This window comes from Bison bison, unplaced genomic scaffold (assembly GCF_000754665.1).
Source record: "Bison bison bison isolate TAMUID 2011002044 unplaced genomic scaffold, Bison_UMD1.0 scf7180017864181, whole genome shotgun sequence".
Classification (NCBI taxonomy): domain Eukaryota; kingdom Metazoa; phylum Chordata; class Mammalia; order Artiodactyla; family Bovidae; genus Bison; species Bison bison.
Window position 1 is genome coordinate 6,748,471 of NW_011494753.1, and position 21,165 is coordinate 6,769,635.

At 37.4% G+C, this 21,165-nt stretch overlaps 1 protein-coding gene across 2 annotated transcripts in view; it reads right to left on the minus strand.

Annotated features, from left to right (window-relative positions):
- Nucleotides 1-21,165, minus strand: part of SCAPER (S-phase cyclin A-associated protein in the ER) — a 419,465-nt gene that overhangs the window by 215,822 nt on the left and 182,478 nt on the right. For both annotated transcript variants that reach the window (XM_010843297.1, XM_010843296.1), the window contains exons 22-23: nt 14,340-14,405; nt 5,465-5,591 (exon numbers count right to left, since the gene is read on the minus strand). In XM_010843297.1, coding sequence (XP_010841599.1) covers nt 5,465-5,591; nt 14,340-14,405 — 193 coding nt within the window. The remainder of the gene's footprint in view (nt 1-5,464; nt 5,592-14,339; nt 14,406-21,165) is intronic.

Genomic DNA, 21,165 nt, shown 5'->3' on the forward strand with positions numbered 1-21,165 from the left:
GCCATTCTCTTGACCATTTTCCTATTGGGTTGTTGTTGGGGTTTTTCTTTCCTTATTAACTTGTAGGAATTCCTTATATGCTCTGGATACCCTTCTTTGTGAGTTGTACATATAAATGTCTTCTCCCATTCTGTTTCTTTTTTATTCTTTTCTTTCCCTAGAGTCTCTTGATGAATAAAAATTCCTCTTTTAATGCAAATTTATCAACACCTCCCTTTATGGTTAATGTCTTTTTTGTACTTTTCTTGTCTAGGCAAAACCCCAAAGTCAAAAAGACATTCTTCTGTTATTTCCTATTTTTTTATTTACATTTAGGTCAATCTAGAATTTTTTGTTTATGATGTGAGTTAAGGTCAAGTTTCAGTTTTTAAAAATAAGGATATTTTTATAGCATCATTCACAAAATAGACCATACTTTCTCCTAATGCTTCACCTCACCTTCTTTTTCCATATAGACATAAACAAATCCCTCACATGCCATGCATCAAGCATATACATTAGAATAAGACTGTTCATATTTTTCTTTTTCTCCATCTTTGCTCCAACAGCACACCATCTTAATTTCTGCAGCTTTAAATAAGAGATACAAAAAAAATCTAATCTATGAACATGATAGATTTACTCTTAAATGCTTAATTCTTTTGATGACATCATAATACAATTTTATATTCTCTCCTTGCATCTAGTGGCTTTGTTAAACTTGTTCAATAGTTTATGATATCAGCTATGCTTTTTTTTTGGACAGATACAAATTGTTAGATTAGGAAATTCCATTCTGTTCCTGGTTTACCATCATGAATTGCTTTGGTGATGCCTTTATCAAATGCTCTTTAACTGCATCTTTTGAGGCGATCTTTTTCTTCCATTAATATAAGCTATGACTGATATTCCAACAACAATCTAAACTTGCATATCTTGAATAAATCTAACTTTGTTGTTACATATTATTCGTTTAACACATTGCATGATTTGGTTTGCCAAAATTTGCTTAGGAAATTTGAATCCAAGTTCATGAATGAGATTGGCTTGCACTATGATTTTCTTCAATTTTACTATGATGTCTGTAGACTGTGGATTTCTTTTTAATTTACCCTGCTTGAACTTTATTTGGTTTCATGAATCTGTGGATTGATCTATAAGTTTTAGAAAGTTCTAAATGATAATTACTTCAAATAATGTTTCTACTTCTCTCCTTCTGAATAACTATACATATATTAGGTATTTTCACTATATATTATATGCCTCTTACACTCTTCTCTGTATTTTCCATATCTTCTCTCCGTGCTTCAGTCAGGATTCTTTCCTATGACCTATCTTACAGTACACAAATTCTCTCTCCAGTTGGTTTATTCTGTTATTTCATCTACAGTTTTTGTAATTTTAATTACAAAAACATTCAGTTCTCAAATTTCTATTTTCTTTCAAATGTGCTGTACTTTTAAAAAAAATGAATACTTATATCCTTGAACACAGTAAGCATAGTTCTAGAGTCCCTATTTGTTTCTTTCTATTGATTTTTATCCATGTTGTCTTGCATTTTATATGCTTAACTATCTTTCTCTGCCAGAAAATATATTTTAAAATCACTTTATTGAAATAATTTGAGGCTTAGGTTGATTATTATAATATCTTCCTTCAGAGTAGATTTTCTATTTGCTTTGGTTAGGTACCTGCAGGTATTAGCAATTCCAGATCACTTTCCTGTTTTTTTTTTTTCAATGATCAGGACTTTCCCAGCCACCCAGATGGTTTGACCTTTAGCTGCAGTGTGTGCAGTGACTGGCACACTTTCTGTTTACCCTCTCTCTTAGTTCAGTCCTTTAAAGTCTCAACCCAAAACATGGACTTTTTGCCACCGTGTTAGCGCTGACAGTCCTAGACACTAATGTTTCTCCTCCACCAGTTCTGCAATATTCTTAAAAGTATTACTCAAGCTTCTCATCCACCTTTTTTGGATCACCAACTATACCCAGCCCCAAAATGCCATGTTCCTAGATCTTGGACCAGTAATTCTTTACTACTCTATTAGCAGTTTGGAACCAGCTTATAGTCTGTTTAGCTTTATTAACTGTCATTAGTGAGAGGACTATTCTGAATTCCCTCCTGTGTCACTATTGTTAGGTCCATAACTGTAGATATTTTCAATCCTGCCTTTTATTTCCTCACACATAAAACATACAGTTTTATGATCTATGACTGGTATTTACAAAGTCTTGCAGTTCTGCTTTCTGCTTGAGCTTACTAATAATGACTTATCTACTTTTGTGATTGTGTTTTGACTGTGGCCACTTGTTCTCATAAAATTACTTCACAGAAATGCCTTGAGGCCTAGGATAAAGGTGTCTTCTTCCAATTAGGATTTGCATTTCTTTCTGCCAGGTTCCTAGGGGATGCTACTAATCAATCTGGGACTACTTTACACTCAATTCAACATCTAAAATAGTAGGGGTGATGTGAATTTGGACTGCAAATCTATTCCCGGGCTGGATTATGGCCATACCTTCTGTACTATGCTGAGGCACTTTCTTTGCAATCTCTGAGGGCAGGTGAGACAGTTCATGATTATGTCAGGGTGTAGGCTTTGGTGGGTTTAATCCTTGTGAAGAGAAAATCTCCTATTAGATTTCATACTTTGAGCAGCAGTTTGTGGCGCAGTTTGTTAAAAAGCATAATGCACACAACAAAGCTTACAAATGTTTTATTCCTGAATGGAATCAGAGAACCTAAGAAGCCAGAAGGAACGTGAGTCACACAGTAAGTACTAAAATACCCAGATCTCCTTAGTCTCCAAATCTTTTTTGTGACAGGAGCACTTGTGGGCTTCACACTTTTAACCTGTTAGCCCTAAAACAGTTCTCAGAACTTCAGAAAAATTACCTAAGGGAAACTGTGCCAAAGCAGTAACAGAAAGCATCAGCGTGTTGAGGTCTAAACCAAGAGGACAAAGGCCTCAAGATTAATCTCTCACCATCCTCAGTGAGTGCCTGCCCAAGTTCCACCAGTCCCACCCCTGTCACTTCTAGGCCGTCTTCAAATTCTTCACTGGGTACTTGGCTTTGACGCTAATGATTTTGTTACTCCAGGCAGTTTTCCAAACAAAAAGGAATGGTTATTTATAATTCCTAGACTGAAATCATAAATACCATCAGCTGAATTACACTGAAATGTCAATATAACTCTATGAACAGGATTTCACATAAAGTGTGTCTGTCTTGGCAAAGTAAAAAGGATTTTAGTTCTAAAAGTTGCAAAAGGATCTTATTGTAGGTAAGTTTAGACTCTTAGGTGGTCCTGCAGAGTATACTCTGAGGACAGTTTTACAGCAAGGTTCCTGACACAGACCATTTAGACTGGGAGCCAGACAACATTTTTCTCCCTCAAATTATAAGGAATCAGTGGTATTCTGGTAAATTGCCCCTTTGTGAGTGAAATAACTTTACTTAGATTTTCATACTGAATACCTTTCTTACACAGATCATTTTACTTTTTACTAAAAAATTCTGTGACTACTTCAATCTAAAACAATATTCGTAGGATAAAGTTTACATGGTAGTATCTTCAAGCAGTGCCTTTTATTTCAAAGTATAAGTACCCTTTTTCAAAAACAAAAAGAAAATAATCAGTATCTGCTAATTTTAAAATAATTAGAGATTTCCCCAAGGCATATAAAACCTCTAAACATTCCATCCAGTACATGCCGGACAACTACCAGTTTCTGAACTGTCATACTTTGAAAGGACGTGTTACACAAAAGAACCGACTCCATGTGGCTCTGCTGTCATGTCACAGTGAGTATGCTGCTTTCAGTTCCTAAAGAGGACTGTTGTTTGATGCCAAAACGCAGCTGAGCACTGTCTTGTAAAGTTGGTTATTCATATGACTGAAAACCCAGTAATTCTGCCCCTGAGGCATACCGCCTAGAATAGAGCAAGCTCTCAAAGTATAGTCCTTGGATCAGCAGCATCAATGTCACTTGGGAACTTACTGGAAATACAAATTCTTGGGACCCACTCCAGATCTACTGAATCAGAAACCCAAGGTGTTTTAACAAGTCCTCTACGTGATTCTGATGCAGACTAAAGTCTGAGGCTCCTTCCCTGCTTTAGAGAAATTCTTCTTGAATTGTTCTAATACAGAAACTATTTGAGCAGCACGGCCCCTTACCTCTCTCCCTCTCTCCAATCACCCCCATCTACACACACACACACACACACATATCAAATCCTGAAAATGAACATCTATTGTCAGAAGAATGATATAAAAAATTGTAGTACTAACACAATGTAGTACTCACTGTACGACAGAGAAAATAAATGAAAAATAGCTACATTTATAAGCTTAAATAAAACTTCAGAGCCTTAATTTTGATTGAAAAAAACCAAGAAGTCTGAAGTGTAATATTTTATAAAGGCCAAATACAAGCAAAACAAAATAATATATTAATTAAATATACATTTATGTGATAAATCAATAATACTATTTTTATAAAACAAAGAAAGGATACCCCTTTAATTCTATACAGTATTTCCTGAAAGGGAGCAGAGGCGGGGGATAGGGTGAGGAAGGAATCCAGTGGGAACTATAAATAATAAATATACTGGGATCAACTTAGTCCTTGGGTTGGTCATGAGATCATAACCCACTGCATTTATGTAATTTTTATCACTACATTCTTTCATATATATAAAATATAACACAATACAGTTTAAACCAAGAAAACAAAAATCACAGCTAATAAAGATGAACATCACCTTAAACAAAAAAATTAGAAACCATCTAAGTGATATAAATTGTATAAATTGTGATATGTTCATTCAGTTAAAAGAATTTATAAGACATGATAAAATATTTATGATAAAATTAGCAAGATAAAATACTGTAAAAATGTACAGTAAAATATTAGAAAAAACACAATAAAATGTCAATATTGGATATTACAGGGAGTTTTATTTCTTCTTTGTTCCTTTAAAATTTTCTATAGTGAATAATAAATACTTTTAAAACCATTAAGGATTTTTTAAACTGTCACTGAAACATTTAACGACTGTAAGTCATTAAAGAAAACTATCAAATCTTCTATTGGAAACAGGAAGGAAACTGGTGTTTTGTGAAAATCTGTGATTTATGAGCTTTATAAATCAAATCTTATATTTTCTGCCATAAAACTGTATATCTTTATTACTCTGATTCTATTTAAAATAGAACGCCATGTTAGGAAAAATATAACTGAGAAAACTACAATGTAAAGAATGTATTTTTGCCATAGAGGACTTCAGTTAACACAACTAAAAACAATTTCAAAATCATAAGAACAAAAAGAAAAAAATATCCATCAATGGTTGACTGGCTTTTGGAAACACCAAAGAAACACATATATTTAGAGTTTGCCTTGTAGTCCCAAGGCCTGTCATAATAAGAAAGAAACATAAAGATTACAGCCAGGGGCCAGAGATGAGTTACATACCTCTTTTTCCAATATTCTGGCGACCTCACCAAGGGTCCGATCTAAAGCAGAAACCTTATTGTTCGCCCATGAGCCACTGTCTTGTACTTGTAGCTGTTTTAGAAGATCTTTGGCTAACCGCTGAAGCCTTGGATACAAAATAAAAGAGAAGAATGACATGAATGAATTAGAATACAATATTTCATTTTCCAGAACACTTTTAAACAAAAGTTACTTTCATTATTATATTAGAAACTGCTTCATAGAGTACTTAAGGAAAAGAAAAACAAACCATTCCTAAGGCCGGTATTACTCTATATTCACAAACACCAATCTAGTCTTTGTGACACAAAAAAGACCTAGAGGACAGTACTGTCCATCCACAGGATCAGCTGGAGCAGTTGCTGCCATCAGTTTCTGCGTTACTCTTACACTAGAACAGACCTGATGATGGGGAAAGGTCAGAGTATGATGGCAGAGAAAATGAGGAGAGGAGCCTGAGCAGGTCTTCATATTTTGATGTAAATCTTTAAGGTAATTATAAGCACTGACATATGAATTTGACATTCTCAGAATGTCAAATTCCCCATGTTCCAGTTTATAAGCAATTTGGGGATTTCCTGTCACTGCTGATGTCATTTAGACAACAGAGCATTTGCTTTTATTTGCTTTTCACCAAGAATAACACATAACACACCTGGGGCTTTCCAGGTGGCTCTAGTGGTAAAGAGCCCACCTGCCAATGCAGGAGACATAAGAGATATGGGTTCGATCCTGGGTAGGGAAGATCCCTTGGAGGAGGGCATGCAAACCATTCCAGTATTTTTGCCTGGAAAATCCCACGGACAGAGGAGCCTGGCGGGCTACAGTCCATGGGGTCGGAAAGAGTTAGACACTATAGACACTAATGAAGTGACTTAGCACGCACTTTAGTAAGTGGACTGCATTAATGGTTCTTTAAAGCCCTTGCTTCTTCTGTTTCACAGACCTCATTCTTTGAGCAATGTTCTTCTCCTATCCTGTTATTCGCCTGAGCATCCTACCAACAGACACTCACCAGACACCATCCCAGATCTCTCTACTTTCCCCCTATATGCCACTGCCGTTACCCTACTTCCATTTTTATCTATGACTGATTCCATTGACCTTCATTATAATCACTTCCTTGTAAACGTGTGGTACATTCCCTCTCTGTTGTTCTGTTACTCCTACAGCTAACCCCCAGTTATGGTAACAATCACCAACGTCTGTTTAGTGGGCCAGGCATCCCTCTCGATGTCTTGCAAACATTAATTTAGCTGGATGAGTGAACATCTGCCAGCCGTTTCCATTTCTGATACTGAGAAAAACTCATACTATACAAAAGATTGGTATGACTATGGCTTCAGAATCTTACTAATAAGTTTGTCCAAGTCTGCTCACTCTCACACTCTTCCACGAAGACTTCTTCATATATTGCTCCATCTCCTCATAATTCCACTCTTTTCCTTCTCCCTCTTGCTTTCATATAAGAAGATTTTACATTTCATAGAGAAAATGGAAGCTACTGGAACAAGGATATCCTTACTTTCTGCCAAAAATCTATAAGCATCTGAGCATTTCACCCACACTCTCCTTTATTTCTCCTATTACAATCAAGGAAGACTGATTCCTCCCATGTAGGGCTAATCTTCGGGGAAGGTAATGGCAACCCACTCCAGTACTCTTGCCTGGAAAATCCCACGGACAGAGAAGCCTGGGAGGCTGCAGTCCATGGGGTTTCGAACAGTTGGACATGACTGAGCGATTTCCCTTTCACTTTTCACTTTCATGCATTGGAGAAGGAAATGGCAACCCACTCCAGTGTTCCTGCCTGGAGAATCCTGGGGACAGGGGAGCCTAGTGGGTTGCCGTCTGTGGGGTCCCACAGAGTTGGACACGACTGAAGTGACTTAGCAGCAGCAGCAGGGCTAATCTTACCACACTGACTCTATATGCATGAGGTCTTTCTGGATCTAAATCCTGCTTTCCCTGCTTCAGTGTCTTTGCAAATGCTCTTTATTCATTCCTTCTGAAACACGTCCTCTACCTCCAGAAAAATCCTACTCTTCCCTAAGTTCCTAGCTCAAACACTGCTTTCTCTGATCTATTCCTTCAAGTCACTATCACAAGTCTCTCTCACGGACAGACTGACAACAGGATTTTTGGTAATGATGGGAATGTTCCATACCTATTATGTACAACCTGGTGGCTGCTGGTCAAATGTACCTATTGTGTACTTGAAAGACAGTTACTATGAGTGCAGGACTTAAAAAAAAAATTAACCATTTTATTTCATTTGTTTTTGGTTGTACAGGGTCTTCGTTGCTGCGTGTAGGCTTCCTCTAGTGGCAGCGAGTGGGGGACACTCTCCAGTTGTACCAACGCTTCTCCTTGTGGCGGCTTCCCTTGTTTCTAAGCAGCATCTCTAGGACTTCAACAGATGCAGCACACGCGCTCAGCAGTTGTGGCTCACATTCCCTAGAGTGAAGGAGCTTCGGTATGAAGAACTAACTTAACTTAATTTTGATAATTTAAACAGCCACATGTGGCTAGAAGCTATCATACTGAACAGTGCAGAAGCACAATATGAACCTTATGAGAGAGGGCTGCTGTTGAACCATTCACCATCTTATCCACAGCACCGTTAATGTTAAGTATACTCTAGAAGCACTGATATATGGTCTAAGAAGAAATTTCTTCTTTATACCAGTCTTATAATATCCATAATCTCTATTACAATATACTTTCATGTACATGATCTCATTTGTCCTCTGAAAAACATTATCCATCCCTGTTTGAATGCTAGCGCTTAGGAAGATAAGGTGACTTTCCCAAGGCTGCATGGCTAGTAAATGCACTATTGGAACTAGGAACCTATGCCTTTCGTCTTCAGATTTCATGCTTTATCTCCACACCATATTAGTCAATTCAATAAGAAAATTTTATTCACAAATGAATAATATCCTAGAACACAATTTCACCTATTTATGTAAAAATCTTTAATTCCTCAAAGAATACAATAGCAACTGCAGTTCAAAAAGGCGCTTGTGAACTCCAGTTTAAATCTAAGCTATCCATATGGAGTTTACTTTGATAAGTCACAGAACGAATGCAAACTCTAAAATCAGAAATACCTATGCTTAAATTTTGGCTTTATGTAAACTGTGGGGAGGTTATTTAAATACTCAATCTCAATTTCTTCAACTTAAAAGTGGAGATTATATATACATATATTTTTTTCTTCAGAGCTTCTGAAGATTAGAGATAATTAATGTAATGTACCTAACACCATTCACTAAAGTAGACATTGAATAAATAATCAATAAATAATCAACTCTTATTACTACTTGCTGACAGAAAGTCTCAATCTAACATTTCGAGAATATAAAAAATACAAAAATAGACTAAGAGCAACATAGTCCTTTTCCTCCTAATCGAATGTGGGCTAGAGTCCCATCCGATTAAAGTAACTGACCTTATCACGTGGACGAATATTGGCAGCAAACTCCATTGTGTGACAGATAAGTAGCCACTTCAGCTCTTGGCTGAATAAAGCCTGCACACCATGTAACTAAATATCCAGCCACAGCAACAGATGCATATGAATCTAGTAGTACTCTTACCAAGAATGCTCACATTCCACTGAAAACCAGGGGTATTTAGAGAGGCACAAGGACCATTTTAATTCACAGAATACAAGAGGCTTATATTTCACCCTGAGGTAAATCAAATCTGGGACTCATATGAACCTACCCTTCAAGGAAGAATGCCAAATGAAGGGGATGCTGTGGTAACATGAGCTAAACCTCTGCTTCATTCCTGGCCTCCACCAAGTACCACAAATAACATAGCTCCTCTCAAGAAGAAAAGCATTCGATTTTGATTCATACTATAAATAATGATTGAATGTCACAGGACTCAATTCCTGAAAGTTATAGTTTCCTTACAGGGCAAGAACAGGAGCTGTTTAGAGGGTGCAGTTTTTTAATACAGAAATTGCTATTTGTGTAAATTCTGGCAGATAATTTTTCTAGCATGAAAAGAAAAACTAAAGGCTTCATAATTCCTAGCCCAGAACATGAGAAGTATCTGACAGGTAAATGGCTTTGTGGAGAATTTTTTAAGGTCAGATATTTTCTTCTCAAAATTTGAACACATTTTAACAATTCTCAGTTCAAATCTGTTACTGGTAAATGGTAAGGGCTCCTCTGTAAGGAGCCCTAACTTTTATCACAGTAAAGTTTTGGGAGGTTCATTAGGACCATTGGGAAGATTTATAAGTGTAAGAAGGGACACTGTGTCCTGTTCTTTAGTGTGGTGGGCAGGAAGACATAAATATATTAACTTCCATTTTTTCTTTTAAACCGTCTCTATTTGAGAGGTACATAGTTTAAATTTAAGGCTACAGGTTCCCCTTTCATTTTTAAATTATATGCCTAAGCCTGTATTTTTAAATGTAAGAGTTTAAGAAATCCTCATATAAGATGAAGAAAGCCAGTGTGCATATACTGCGTCCCATAGGGAACATCTTTCATTGTTGCCTCCAGCATCCTTTCTTGTGAATAAAGAACCCATCTACCCCTTCAGGGAACTATGTCATCCTCACACTTAATACTAGATGTGCTCAATGCTATCAAGGTGCTGCTGTTCCCAGGCCCTCACCCACAGTGGAAAGATCTAGAAAATGTGTGTACATTATTTTATATAAATATTATAAAATATATATAATTATATATACAAAAAGCTGATGCTTGAGCAACAGGGCTTTGAGCTGTATAGGTCCATTTATACAGATTTTTTACACTACGTGTGCACCACAGGATTCATGGTTGGTTGAATTCATGAATGTAAAACCTCAGAGGGGAAGGGTTGACTGTAAAAGTTATAGGCAGATTTTTGACTGCTCAGAGGGTCAGTACCTCTAAACCCCACTCCGCATTGTTCCAAGGTCGTGTGTGTGTGTGTATCCCTACACTTTACATATATTTATTTCTACATATATGTTGGAAAATACAAGTTAAAACTGATATCTAAAATTCCAATTCATCACTGCAGGATTTTCTATTCTCCTTGAGTATACTTTTTAACTCTCTTCTCTAACAGTGAGCAATATGTCTTCCAACATCCTTAATATATTTACTTATGGGAACAACCCCCCTAACATATCACCCATCCATGTTTATGTACACTATTATCTACCTGCTTGGCTCTGACTCCCCACACCGGTCTCCTCTGCTCTTCTCACCCATGCATAGGTTTCACAGCCTTTACAAGGCTCCCCTGACAGACTGGGCAAGGATGACATTCCATGGATATGCCCTCCTCACTTGGTTCTGATTCCCCACACCAGGCCATAGTGTCCTACCCTACATGGAGGCTCTGCTCGGCTCTGGACCTTCACATCTGGCCACCCCTCTTTGGTCCACTCAGGCTCTGACAGCCACCACTCTGCCCCCACTGATCCAGTCATCCAGCCAATGCAGATGGCTGCTTGGTGGTGCTCTCATCTAACAATAATAGGACTGAATTTTTCTGGTTAGGGGGAAGGGAAATTGGAGAAAGTCATTTTCATTTACTAAATAGAATAATTTTATAAGGAGACATGTCTTTTCATCTCCTTTTTGGTTACCTATTTCAATCAGTTACAATAATTAAGCTTTTTGAGAAAAAGGATGACTCTAAAGTTTTAGATGACTTAATGTAAGGATGGACCTGCCATTTCTTAAGATAAACAAAAACAGGAGGGGTAAGTTTTGAAAACAAATTTCAGGAGTCTACCTTGACACATGTTCACCTAAGGCATTCAAGTGAACAGAGAGACATCCAAGTAGAAATGCTAACATGAAAGCTGGATATTGTATTCTGGAGTTCTGGGGACAGGTCTGGATTGGAAACAAGAATCTAAAGTCCAGAATATCATGTAGGAGGCAAGCTGCCAGTCCAGGTTCCATGCGCGATGCTGGATGCTTGGGGCTGGTGCACTGGGACGGCCCAGAGGGATGGTGTGGGGAGGGGGGAGGGGGGAGAGTTCAGAATGGGGAGCACATGTGTACCTGTGGCGGATTCATTTTGATATTTGGCAAAACTAATACAATTATGTAAAGTTTAAAAGTAAAATAAAATTTAAAAAAATAAATAAAGTCCATCCAGATACTAGTTGTTTAGTCATGAAAATAAATGAGATTACCAAGAGAATAATCCTCTACCTGAACTCTCAGGACAAAGGCATGCTAATGTCAGAGCTCAAAGAGACAAGAAACAATGAGGCAACAGGTAATGAAGAAGAGCAGTTAGTCAAGTAAGAGGAGCATCCAGGGAAAGCTGCAGAACAGACTATTACATTAAAGGTCCCCCCTTGAAGTATATCTTGCTAGCCATGACTTACTAGTCTCCTCATACAGTGACCAAGGACTTGACAAAATGACTTGCCTTGGCCAACGAGACATTACAAGCAGAGGCCTGATCTGGCCTGATATCCCCATCACTGATGAACACTATGCAAAAACACTGATGCAAAAACCCTCAACAGAGCAAGTCGAACAGATTCAACAGCATATTAAAAGGATTATTCACCATGACCAAGTGATCCGTCATCAAGGAGGCCGACCCAAGCTTCCTTACATGGCAGTCAGAGGGGAACAAGAAAGCAAAGTTGTGAGCAAAAGCTTCAAGACTTCTGAAGCTAAGGCTCAGGAGTCACACACTGCTTCTGCAGTAGACTAGGGATCAGAACAAGTCAAAAGGCCACATTCAAGAGTAAGGTTAGTAAGAGTCCACCCGTTGATGGAGAGGTGGCAAAGTTATATTGCAAAGGGCCATGCCTTCAGGAATGGCTCAGCAACTTCTGGCCATCTCTGCCAACACTATACTGTGTCATATATTAAATTTCCTCAAATTTTGGATCGATTTCTAGATTGTTTTTAAAAACCGAGTCCGTTAATTTGTATTACTATTTACATGCCAATGCAAAACTATTTTAACCACCTGTTAGCTGAATCCTACTTCATTTCCCCTCTTTAAAAATTTTTTTCCTGGAAATTTTATTTTTCTATATGTTCTTTAAAATGCTTCTATCTCTAGCTTTAAGAAGGTTGTTATGTTGTTGAAATCACATATTTGTAGGAGAATTTAAAGAGAATTTACTATACTTTGTCTTCTATCCAAGAGTACAATTTGTCTTTTAACTTTTGTGAGTTATTTTTTTATATCCCTTGTTAGCAGTTAACAACTTGTAAGCAGTTAACAACTGCTTATAGATATTCCTCCATCTGTGGCATGTAAGTTGTTTCTTGAGTTTCTCACTATTGAAAGTAACAAAAATAGTTATCTTTGTATATAAATATTTGCACATATTTTTCATTATTTCACTGGGCAGTATGAAGTCTAAAGTGGATGTCCAAAGTAGCAGGGGGATAAATCAGATGAGTTTGGGACCAGCAAACCATATAAAATAAACAACAATGTCCTGCTGTACAGCACAGGGAACTACATTCAGTATCTTTTAATAAACCATAATGGGAAATAATCTGAAAACAACGTATGTATAACTGGATTACTTTTCTGTACATCAGAAACTAACATAACATTGTAAATCAACTATAATTAAACAATAAAACCTTAAGTACTGGAACTTAATCGTGTATATATAATGAATAAAAGATCTTAAAAGTAAAAGAAAACCAAACTGGACATCCTAAGCTCCAGATTCACATGGCCTTTCTGTAAGACCATACCGATCTGCACTCCCAACAGCAGTATTATATGAGTGCCCTTCTCTCACGGCCCCGCTATTGGCAGTCTATTTGAGACAAACAAAATGACGATGTTTTTGTTTCCTTAGCTAGTACACCTAGTAATTACACTTACACCCAATCACTTCAGTTAAGTTCAGTCACTTAGTCGTGTCTGACTCTTTGCGACCCTATGAATTGCAGCACGCCAGGCCTCCCTGTCCATCACCAACTCCCGGAGTTCACTCAAACTCACGTCCATCAAGTCAGTGATGCCATCCAACCATCTCATCCTCTGTCGTCCCCTTTTCCTCCTGCCCTCAATCCCTCCCAGCATCAGAGTCTTTTCCAATGAGTCAACTCTTCGAATGAGGTGGCCAAAGTACTGGAGTTTCAGCTTTAGCATCATTCCTTCCAAAGAACACCCAGGACTGATCTCCTTTAGAATGGACTGGTTGGATCTCCTTGCAGTCCAAGGACTCTCAAGAGTCTTCTCCAACACCACAGTTCAAAAGCATCAATTCTTCGGCGCTCAGCTTTCTTCACAGTCCAACTCTCACATCCATACATGACTACTGGAAAAACCATAGCCTTGACTAGACGGACCTTTGTTGGCAAAGTAATGTCTCTGCTTTTGAATATGCTATCTAGGTTGGTCATAACTTTCCTTCCAAGGAGTAAGCATCTTTTAATTTCTGTCAAGTGGCCCCAGCAACAATCCTGAATGAGATCTCCTCAGAGTAAGAATCAGTACAGCCTTGGCAAAACTTGCTTTGTTCAAATAGGGTTTCTCTACCTCAGCATTACTGATGTTTTGAATGAGATACTCCTTTGTTGTGGAGGACTATCTCACGCACTGAAAAAAGGATAATGGCATCCCTGGCCTCTATTCACTTGATGGCAGCTGCACCAGTTTTTCCAATCTGTGATAACAAAAATATTATCACATATCCACAGATGCAGACAAATGACCCCTGGCAAAATCATCCTCGGTTGGATATATGATATGGTGTTAGAAGAATAATATCCTAGGCATCGGATACAAAAGTCTATGACCACAAGCAAACAATAATGGTTCAGGTAAACTTTTGTTATAGGCAGAGACTAAAGAGACAAATAAATAAAATGTAGGCTAAAATACTCACTTTGCTTTATAGGGTGAGTCCGAACCAGAATTTTTTGCTTCCAATAAACTCTCATATTCCTTGGCCCTGGAGAGAAAAGAGTTTTATCACTGTTAGCTATTTTGTTGCTAATTTTTATACCAAAATAAAACTTTGGCTATGTTTTTCCCCTCCCAGTATTAAGAATATTACTATGCTGAATTTTAACAATTCCATTTCTGACACTGCTTCTTTACAATACTATAAATGCAATCCAAAAAGATTGAAAAATGCATATTTCCTCACAGGATAGAAAATCATAAAAACATATCTGAGTTAGGGACTTGGTATAGAATGGTGGTTATTTTTCAAAAATATGAAAATCATAATTAAACTTGAAACCATATTAAGTTTCTACAAGGTGGTTGAGATGGCTGAGTATCAATGTACCTCAAGAGGTATTCAATGCAAAATTACTGTTGTTGTTCAGCTGCTAAGTCATGTCCAACTCTTTGTGACCCCATGGACTGCAGCATGCAAGACTTCCTTGTCCTTCACCATCTCCCAGAATTTGCAAAAACACATGTCCATTGAGTTGGTGATGCCATCCAACCGTCTCATCCTCTGATGCCCCCTTCTCCTTCTGCCCTCAATCCTTCCCAGCATGAAGGTCTTTTCCAAAGAGTTGGCTCTTTGCATCAGGTGGCCAAAGTATTGGAGCTTCAGCATCAGTCCTTCCAATGAATATTTAGGGTTGATTTCCTTCAAGATTGACTGGTTTGATCTCCTTGAAGTCCAGGGGACTCTCAAGAGTCTTCTCTAACACCACAATTCTAAAACATCAATTCTTCTGTGCTCAGCCTTCTTTCTCGTCCAACTTTCACATCTGTACATGACTATCGGAAAAAACATAGATTTGACTATATGGACCTTTGTTGGCACAGTGATGTCTCTGATTTTCGATATGCCATCTAGGTTTGATATAGTTTTTCTACCTAGGAGCAAGTGTCTTTTCATTCTGAGGCTGTAGTCACTGTCCACAGTGATTTTTAGAGCCCAAGAAAATAAAATCTGCCACTCTTTCCATTGTTTCTCTATTTGCCATGAGTCATTGGAAAAGACCCTGATGCTGGGAGGGATTGGGGGCAGGAGGAGAAGGGGACAACAGAAGATGAGATGGCTGGATGGCATCACTGACTCGATGGACGTGAGTCTGAGTGAACTCCGGGAGTTGGTGATGGACAGGGAGGCCTGACATGCTGCGATTCATGGGGTCGCAAAGAGTCGGACACGACTGAGCGACTGATCTGATCTGATCTGACGGGACTGGATGCCATGATCTTTGTTTTTTGAATGTTGAGTTTTAAGACAGCTTTTTCACTCTCCTCTTTCATCTTCATCAAGAGGCTCTTTAGCTCCTCTTTGCTTTCTGCCCTTAGGGTGGTATCACCTGTGTATGTGAGGTTGTAGATATTTCTCCTGGCAATCTTGATTCTAGCTTGTGATTCATCCAGTCCAGCATTTCGCATGATGTGTCTGCATAAAGTTAAATAAGCAGGGTGACAATATGCAGCCTTGATGCACTCCTTTCCCAATTGTGAATCTGTTTGTTGTCCCAGGTCCTGTTCTAACTGTTGCTTCTTGACCTGCATACAGGTTTCTCAGGAGACAGGTAAGACAGGTATTCCCATCTCTTTCAGAATTTTCCAGTTTGTTGTTATCCACACAGTCAAAGGCTTTAGAGGGTCAATGAAGCAGAAGTAGATGTGTTTTTTGAGTTCCCTTCCTTTTTCTATGATCCAACAGATGTTGGCAATTTGATGTGTGGTTCCTCTGCCTTTTCTAAACCCAGCTTGTACATCTGGAATTTTTCAATTCACATACTGCTGAAGCCTAGCCAGAAGGATTCTGAACATTACCTTACTAGCAGGTGAAATGAGTGCAATTATGTGGTAGTTTGAACATTCTTTGGCACTGCCCTTCTTTCGTTTTGAATAAAAACTGACCTTTTCAGTCCTGTGGCCATTGCTGCGTTTTTCAAGTTTGTTGAAATATTGAGTGTAACACTTTCACAGCACCATCTTTTAGGATTTTAAATAACTCAGCTGGACTTCTATCACCTCTGCTATCTTTGTTCATAGTATTGCTTCCTGAGACCCACTTGACTTCACGCTCCAGGATGTCTGGCTCTAGGTGAGTGACCACACCATCATGGTAAGTTCTTTTTCGTACAGTGCTTCTGTGTAAAGAATAGTCATTGAAGTCTAGAAGTAATTTTAAAAGGCAGTGGAAATGATGACCAGATACTCAAAAGATTTATTTTGTTCTGCTTTTGTTGTTTATACTGACTAAATGCCAAAAGTCTGCAAAAATCTAATAACACTTCTCTGTCATTGTTCAACTAAGCTTTAGCCTGCGTGTTCCAGCACTTAAAAGCCATCAATAGGTCAACAATCAGCAAATGTTACTTTTACAATATATTAACAATGATTTAATTTTTCAATTTCTCTTTTCAGAGGTCAAAATTTAAATTTTGACCATTCATCCAAAGGGTTCTAGCCTCTAATCAGTGACCTGTGAAAGAACTAATCACAATGTACACCAATCCAGACAGCGATGACTGGTGAAAGAAAAACAAAACAAAACTGCTTCATAAAAACCTGAAAGATGCAAATTACACCAGGCCTAATGAGAGAAAAAAATCAATCTACCACAGGTTATACTTGGGAATGAAGAAATAACTAAATTAGAATTAAACATTAAATTATGTATGTTTCAAACTACATGTGCACATTGCAAGTAAAAGTGTTAATCACTCAGTCGTGTCCAACTCTTGGCAACCCTATGTACTACAGCCTGCCAGGCTTCTCTGCACACAGGATTTCCCAGGCAAGAATAGTGGAGTGGGTTGCCATTCCCTTCTCCAGGGGATCTTCCTGATCCAGGGATTGAACCTGGGTCTTCTGCATTGCAGGCAGATTCTTTATCATGCACTCACTGAAAGTGAGGGTTAGTCACTCTGTCATGTCCAACTCTGCAACCCCATGGACTGTAGCCTATCAGGCTCCTCTGTCCATCTCCAGGCAAGAATGCTAGAGTGGGTTGCCATTCCCTTCTCCAGGGGATCTTCCCAATCCAGGGATCGAACTCAAGTCTCTTGGGTTGCTGGCAGATTCTTTACCACCTGAGGCAGGGATGCTCTCAATGTGCTCACTGCTCTCAGCCAAAAATATTAATGCATATCAAAATGGGGAAATACCCACACTGTACTTGCAATTGTGACCTCATACGAAGGTGGGAAAAAACAATTATGTAGGGTTCAATGCATTCCAGGCACATACGCCAGAAGCTATGTACTGTCTTGCGAAGTCTTAAAAAATACGTCTTTTCCTCATTTTACAGAAAAGAAATTGAGGCTTAAGAAGTTGTCTATTATATCCAAACATTTCTTCATCTGAGGCTTCAAGTGGAAAAGACTGAATACATTCTCCCATTTGTGCACATTTAACTAGAAAATTATAATACCAAACAAAGATATCCTAACTCTACCTGAAATGGTAGTTAAGCACTTTTCCCTAACTTGAATCTTGTCTTGATTCACTTTTAACAATCAATTAAATACTTATTTCCAGAGTTCATATTCTGTATAAACTAAACTAGAATATGGGGGATAATAAGAGTTATATACAGCACGGATGAGGTATATACATAGTGGAGCTATTCAAGATATTTATTCTCCACAAGGAAGAGGAAGAAACAGCATTAAAAGGCACATAATTCTGCAAAGCTGAGTAGGTAACAAATGCAAACTGTCACAAGTGCTCATTACCACCTAAGATGCTAGGGGGAGTTTCCTCAAGGAAATGGAAAGTGTACCTGCTTGAAAGATAAGTAGTATCTGAGTACACGAAAAGAAAATGCCATTAACAGGAGAGAGAAGTGAGCAATAATGAAGACACAGAGGGAAAGTACAAGTTATGCTGAGGGAACTGTGTACAGATCCCTTTGCTTGGAGCAAAAGATTAAAATATGGGAATAATGAGAGCTAAGACTGAATACTCTATTATAATTAAATTCTCATTATTTACTTTTTAAGATAATGACTCACTTTATTAATGTTTTAAATTTATTAGTGTCATGTTGTATACTACATTTCCTCACTTTTAGTCTCCTTGTTATCATGATTATACTTTTTCTCAGCCATAATGTGGGATATTTATTTACTCCATTTTTTTGGCTAGCCTTTTCATAGGCTCTTTTGTTACCAATATGCTCAAAGAATTAGATCTCATCAACTTCTATTTAACTTGTTTTTATCTTTATAAAGATATAGTACATTATAAGTGCCATATGTGTATTTGTTAAATAAAAATAAATAAATCTGTACCATTTTTCAGGAAGGAGAAATTAGAATATTGTTCTAATCCTTGAGTTGTTTAGATCATTTCTACTTCAACTGATAAAGTAACTTAAGGTTAAAACTTCATTCTGAGTAATTTTTTGACTATATCCCCATAAGTTTAATTTTCTCACTGTCACAAATGTCAAATAGTTTATTTCCATTTTTTCTTACTCCAAAAAAAATCTTGTTACTTCAGATATTTTCTGCCCCAACCCTACGCTTTGGTTTCACAATGTTCATTTTTTGTGTTTATAATTTTTTTCATTCTTGGGTCAGTTTTATTGAGGTATAATTTACATACAATAAAGACTTCAAGTTTTAAACCTATAATTTGATGAGTTTTCACAGTTGGGCCTACCAATATAAATGAAACCACAATCATGATGTAAAGCATTTCTACCACTCACAAAGTTTTCTTAGGTTTTTTTTTTTGCAATAAGTCTCTTGCCCCTTCCCGTACCCTTTCGTTCCTAGCAACCAGCTGTCTACTTTCTACCCCTAAAGCTTTATGAATATCAAATCAGTACAATCATACATACTCTCCTGTGTCTGAATTAATTCATTTAGAATAAATCTTTTAAGAGTCTTTCATAATGTTGAATATATTATTAGTTTATTCCTTTCCACTGCTTTACAGTGTCCCATTCTCTGGATATCATAATTTGTTTATCCACTACCAGTTGGATATTTTACTTTCCAATCTGGGACTACTATGAACATGTGTAGACAAATTACTGCATGGATAAATGTCTTAATTTCTCTTAGATAAATACAGAAGTGGGATTGCTGAGCTATATGACAAGCACCTGCTTAACCTTAATTTACAAAATGTTTATAAAATGGGTCATTCCAATTTGTAAGTTTACCAGCAAAGTATAGAGTTTCAGTTGCTTTAATCTCCAACTATTACTGGTGAACGGCCTATTTCTCCCCTCAATTCTGCCAGTTTTCCCTTCATGTATTTTGTGGCTTTCTCAGATGCATATATGTTTGTAATTGTTATATATTTTTTACGGATTCATTCTTTCATCACCAAAAAATGTCCTTCTTCCTTTATTGTACAATTTTGGTCTTAAAGTATATGTTGTATTATATTAATATCATTTAGCTACATTATCTTGCAGAGGTTATTCTTCTCATGAAGTATCTGTTACTTTCGTTTCACATTAAGTCAGCTGGGTTCTTATATATTGAGTGAGTCCCTTGTAGATAGCATATAGTTGAATCATTTTTAAAAAATTCATTCTGCCAACCTGTATCTTTCACTGGAGTCTTTTAAGTGAAAGTGTGAGTCACTCAGGAGTGTCTGACTCTTTGTGACCCCATGGACTCTAGCCTGCCAGGCTCCTCAGTCCCAGGAAAGAACACTGGAGTGTGCTGCCACTCCCTTATCCAGGGAATCTTCCTGACCCAGGGATCAAACTCAAGTTTCCTGCATTACAAACAGATTCTGGAGTCTTTAATGAAACTATATTTAACATAATTACTGATAAGGACAGATTTACTTCTGCCATTTTGCTATTTCACCTATGCTCTCTTCTGTCCCCCATTTCTTTCATTACTGCTTTATCTTGTGTTAAATGTACCAGCTTCATTCCACTCTCATTTCTTCACACATATATACATACATATATATTTGTTTAGTTGCTTATTTTCTTAGTAGGTGACCTGAATTATAATTAACATCTTCTTTCATAACAATCTAGCTAGAATTAATATCAGCTTAGTTTCAGTAGTATACAAAAGTGTTCCTATATAGCATTTGGCTATATAGGTGGCTCAGTGGTAAAGAAGATGCCAGCCAAGCAGAGATGTGGGTTCAATCCCTGGGTCATGAAGATCCCTTGGAGAAGGAAATTGTAATCCACTTCAGTATACCTGCCTGGGAAATCCAATGGACAGAGGAGCCTGATGGAGTATAGTCCATTAGGGGTCGCAAAAGAGCCAGTCACGACTTAGCGACTAAACAACAACAATATAGCACTTATTCTTTATGCTAGAATTATAAATCACAGCTTTATACAGTGTGTGCCCATAAACATAGGTTTATAATTATTATTTTGTGCAGTTCACTTTTAATTCAAATGGGAAAAATGAGGAGTTAAAAAATACTACATTTACACTGACTTATATAGTTATTTCTATAGTGTTTTTTATTTCTTTGCATGTATTCAGGTTACTGTCTACTTTTTTTTTTTTTAAATCTCAGACTGAAGATTTCCTTTAGAGTGTCTTGAAGTGCAGGTCTACTAGAGACAAACACTTGGCTTTTGTTTATCATAAAATGTACGAATTTCTCCTTCATTTTTGAAATTTTGCCAAGTATAGAATTCTTGGTTGACAATTTTTTTCTTCTACCAGGAAACTGAATATGTTTATCCTACTAGCTTCTGACCTCCATATTTTCCTATAGAAATAAGCTGTTCTTATACTGCAGATATTTTATATATGAAGAATTGTTTCTTT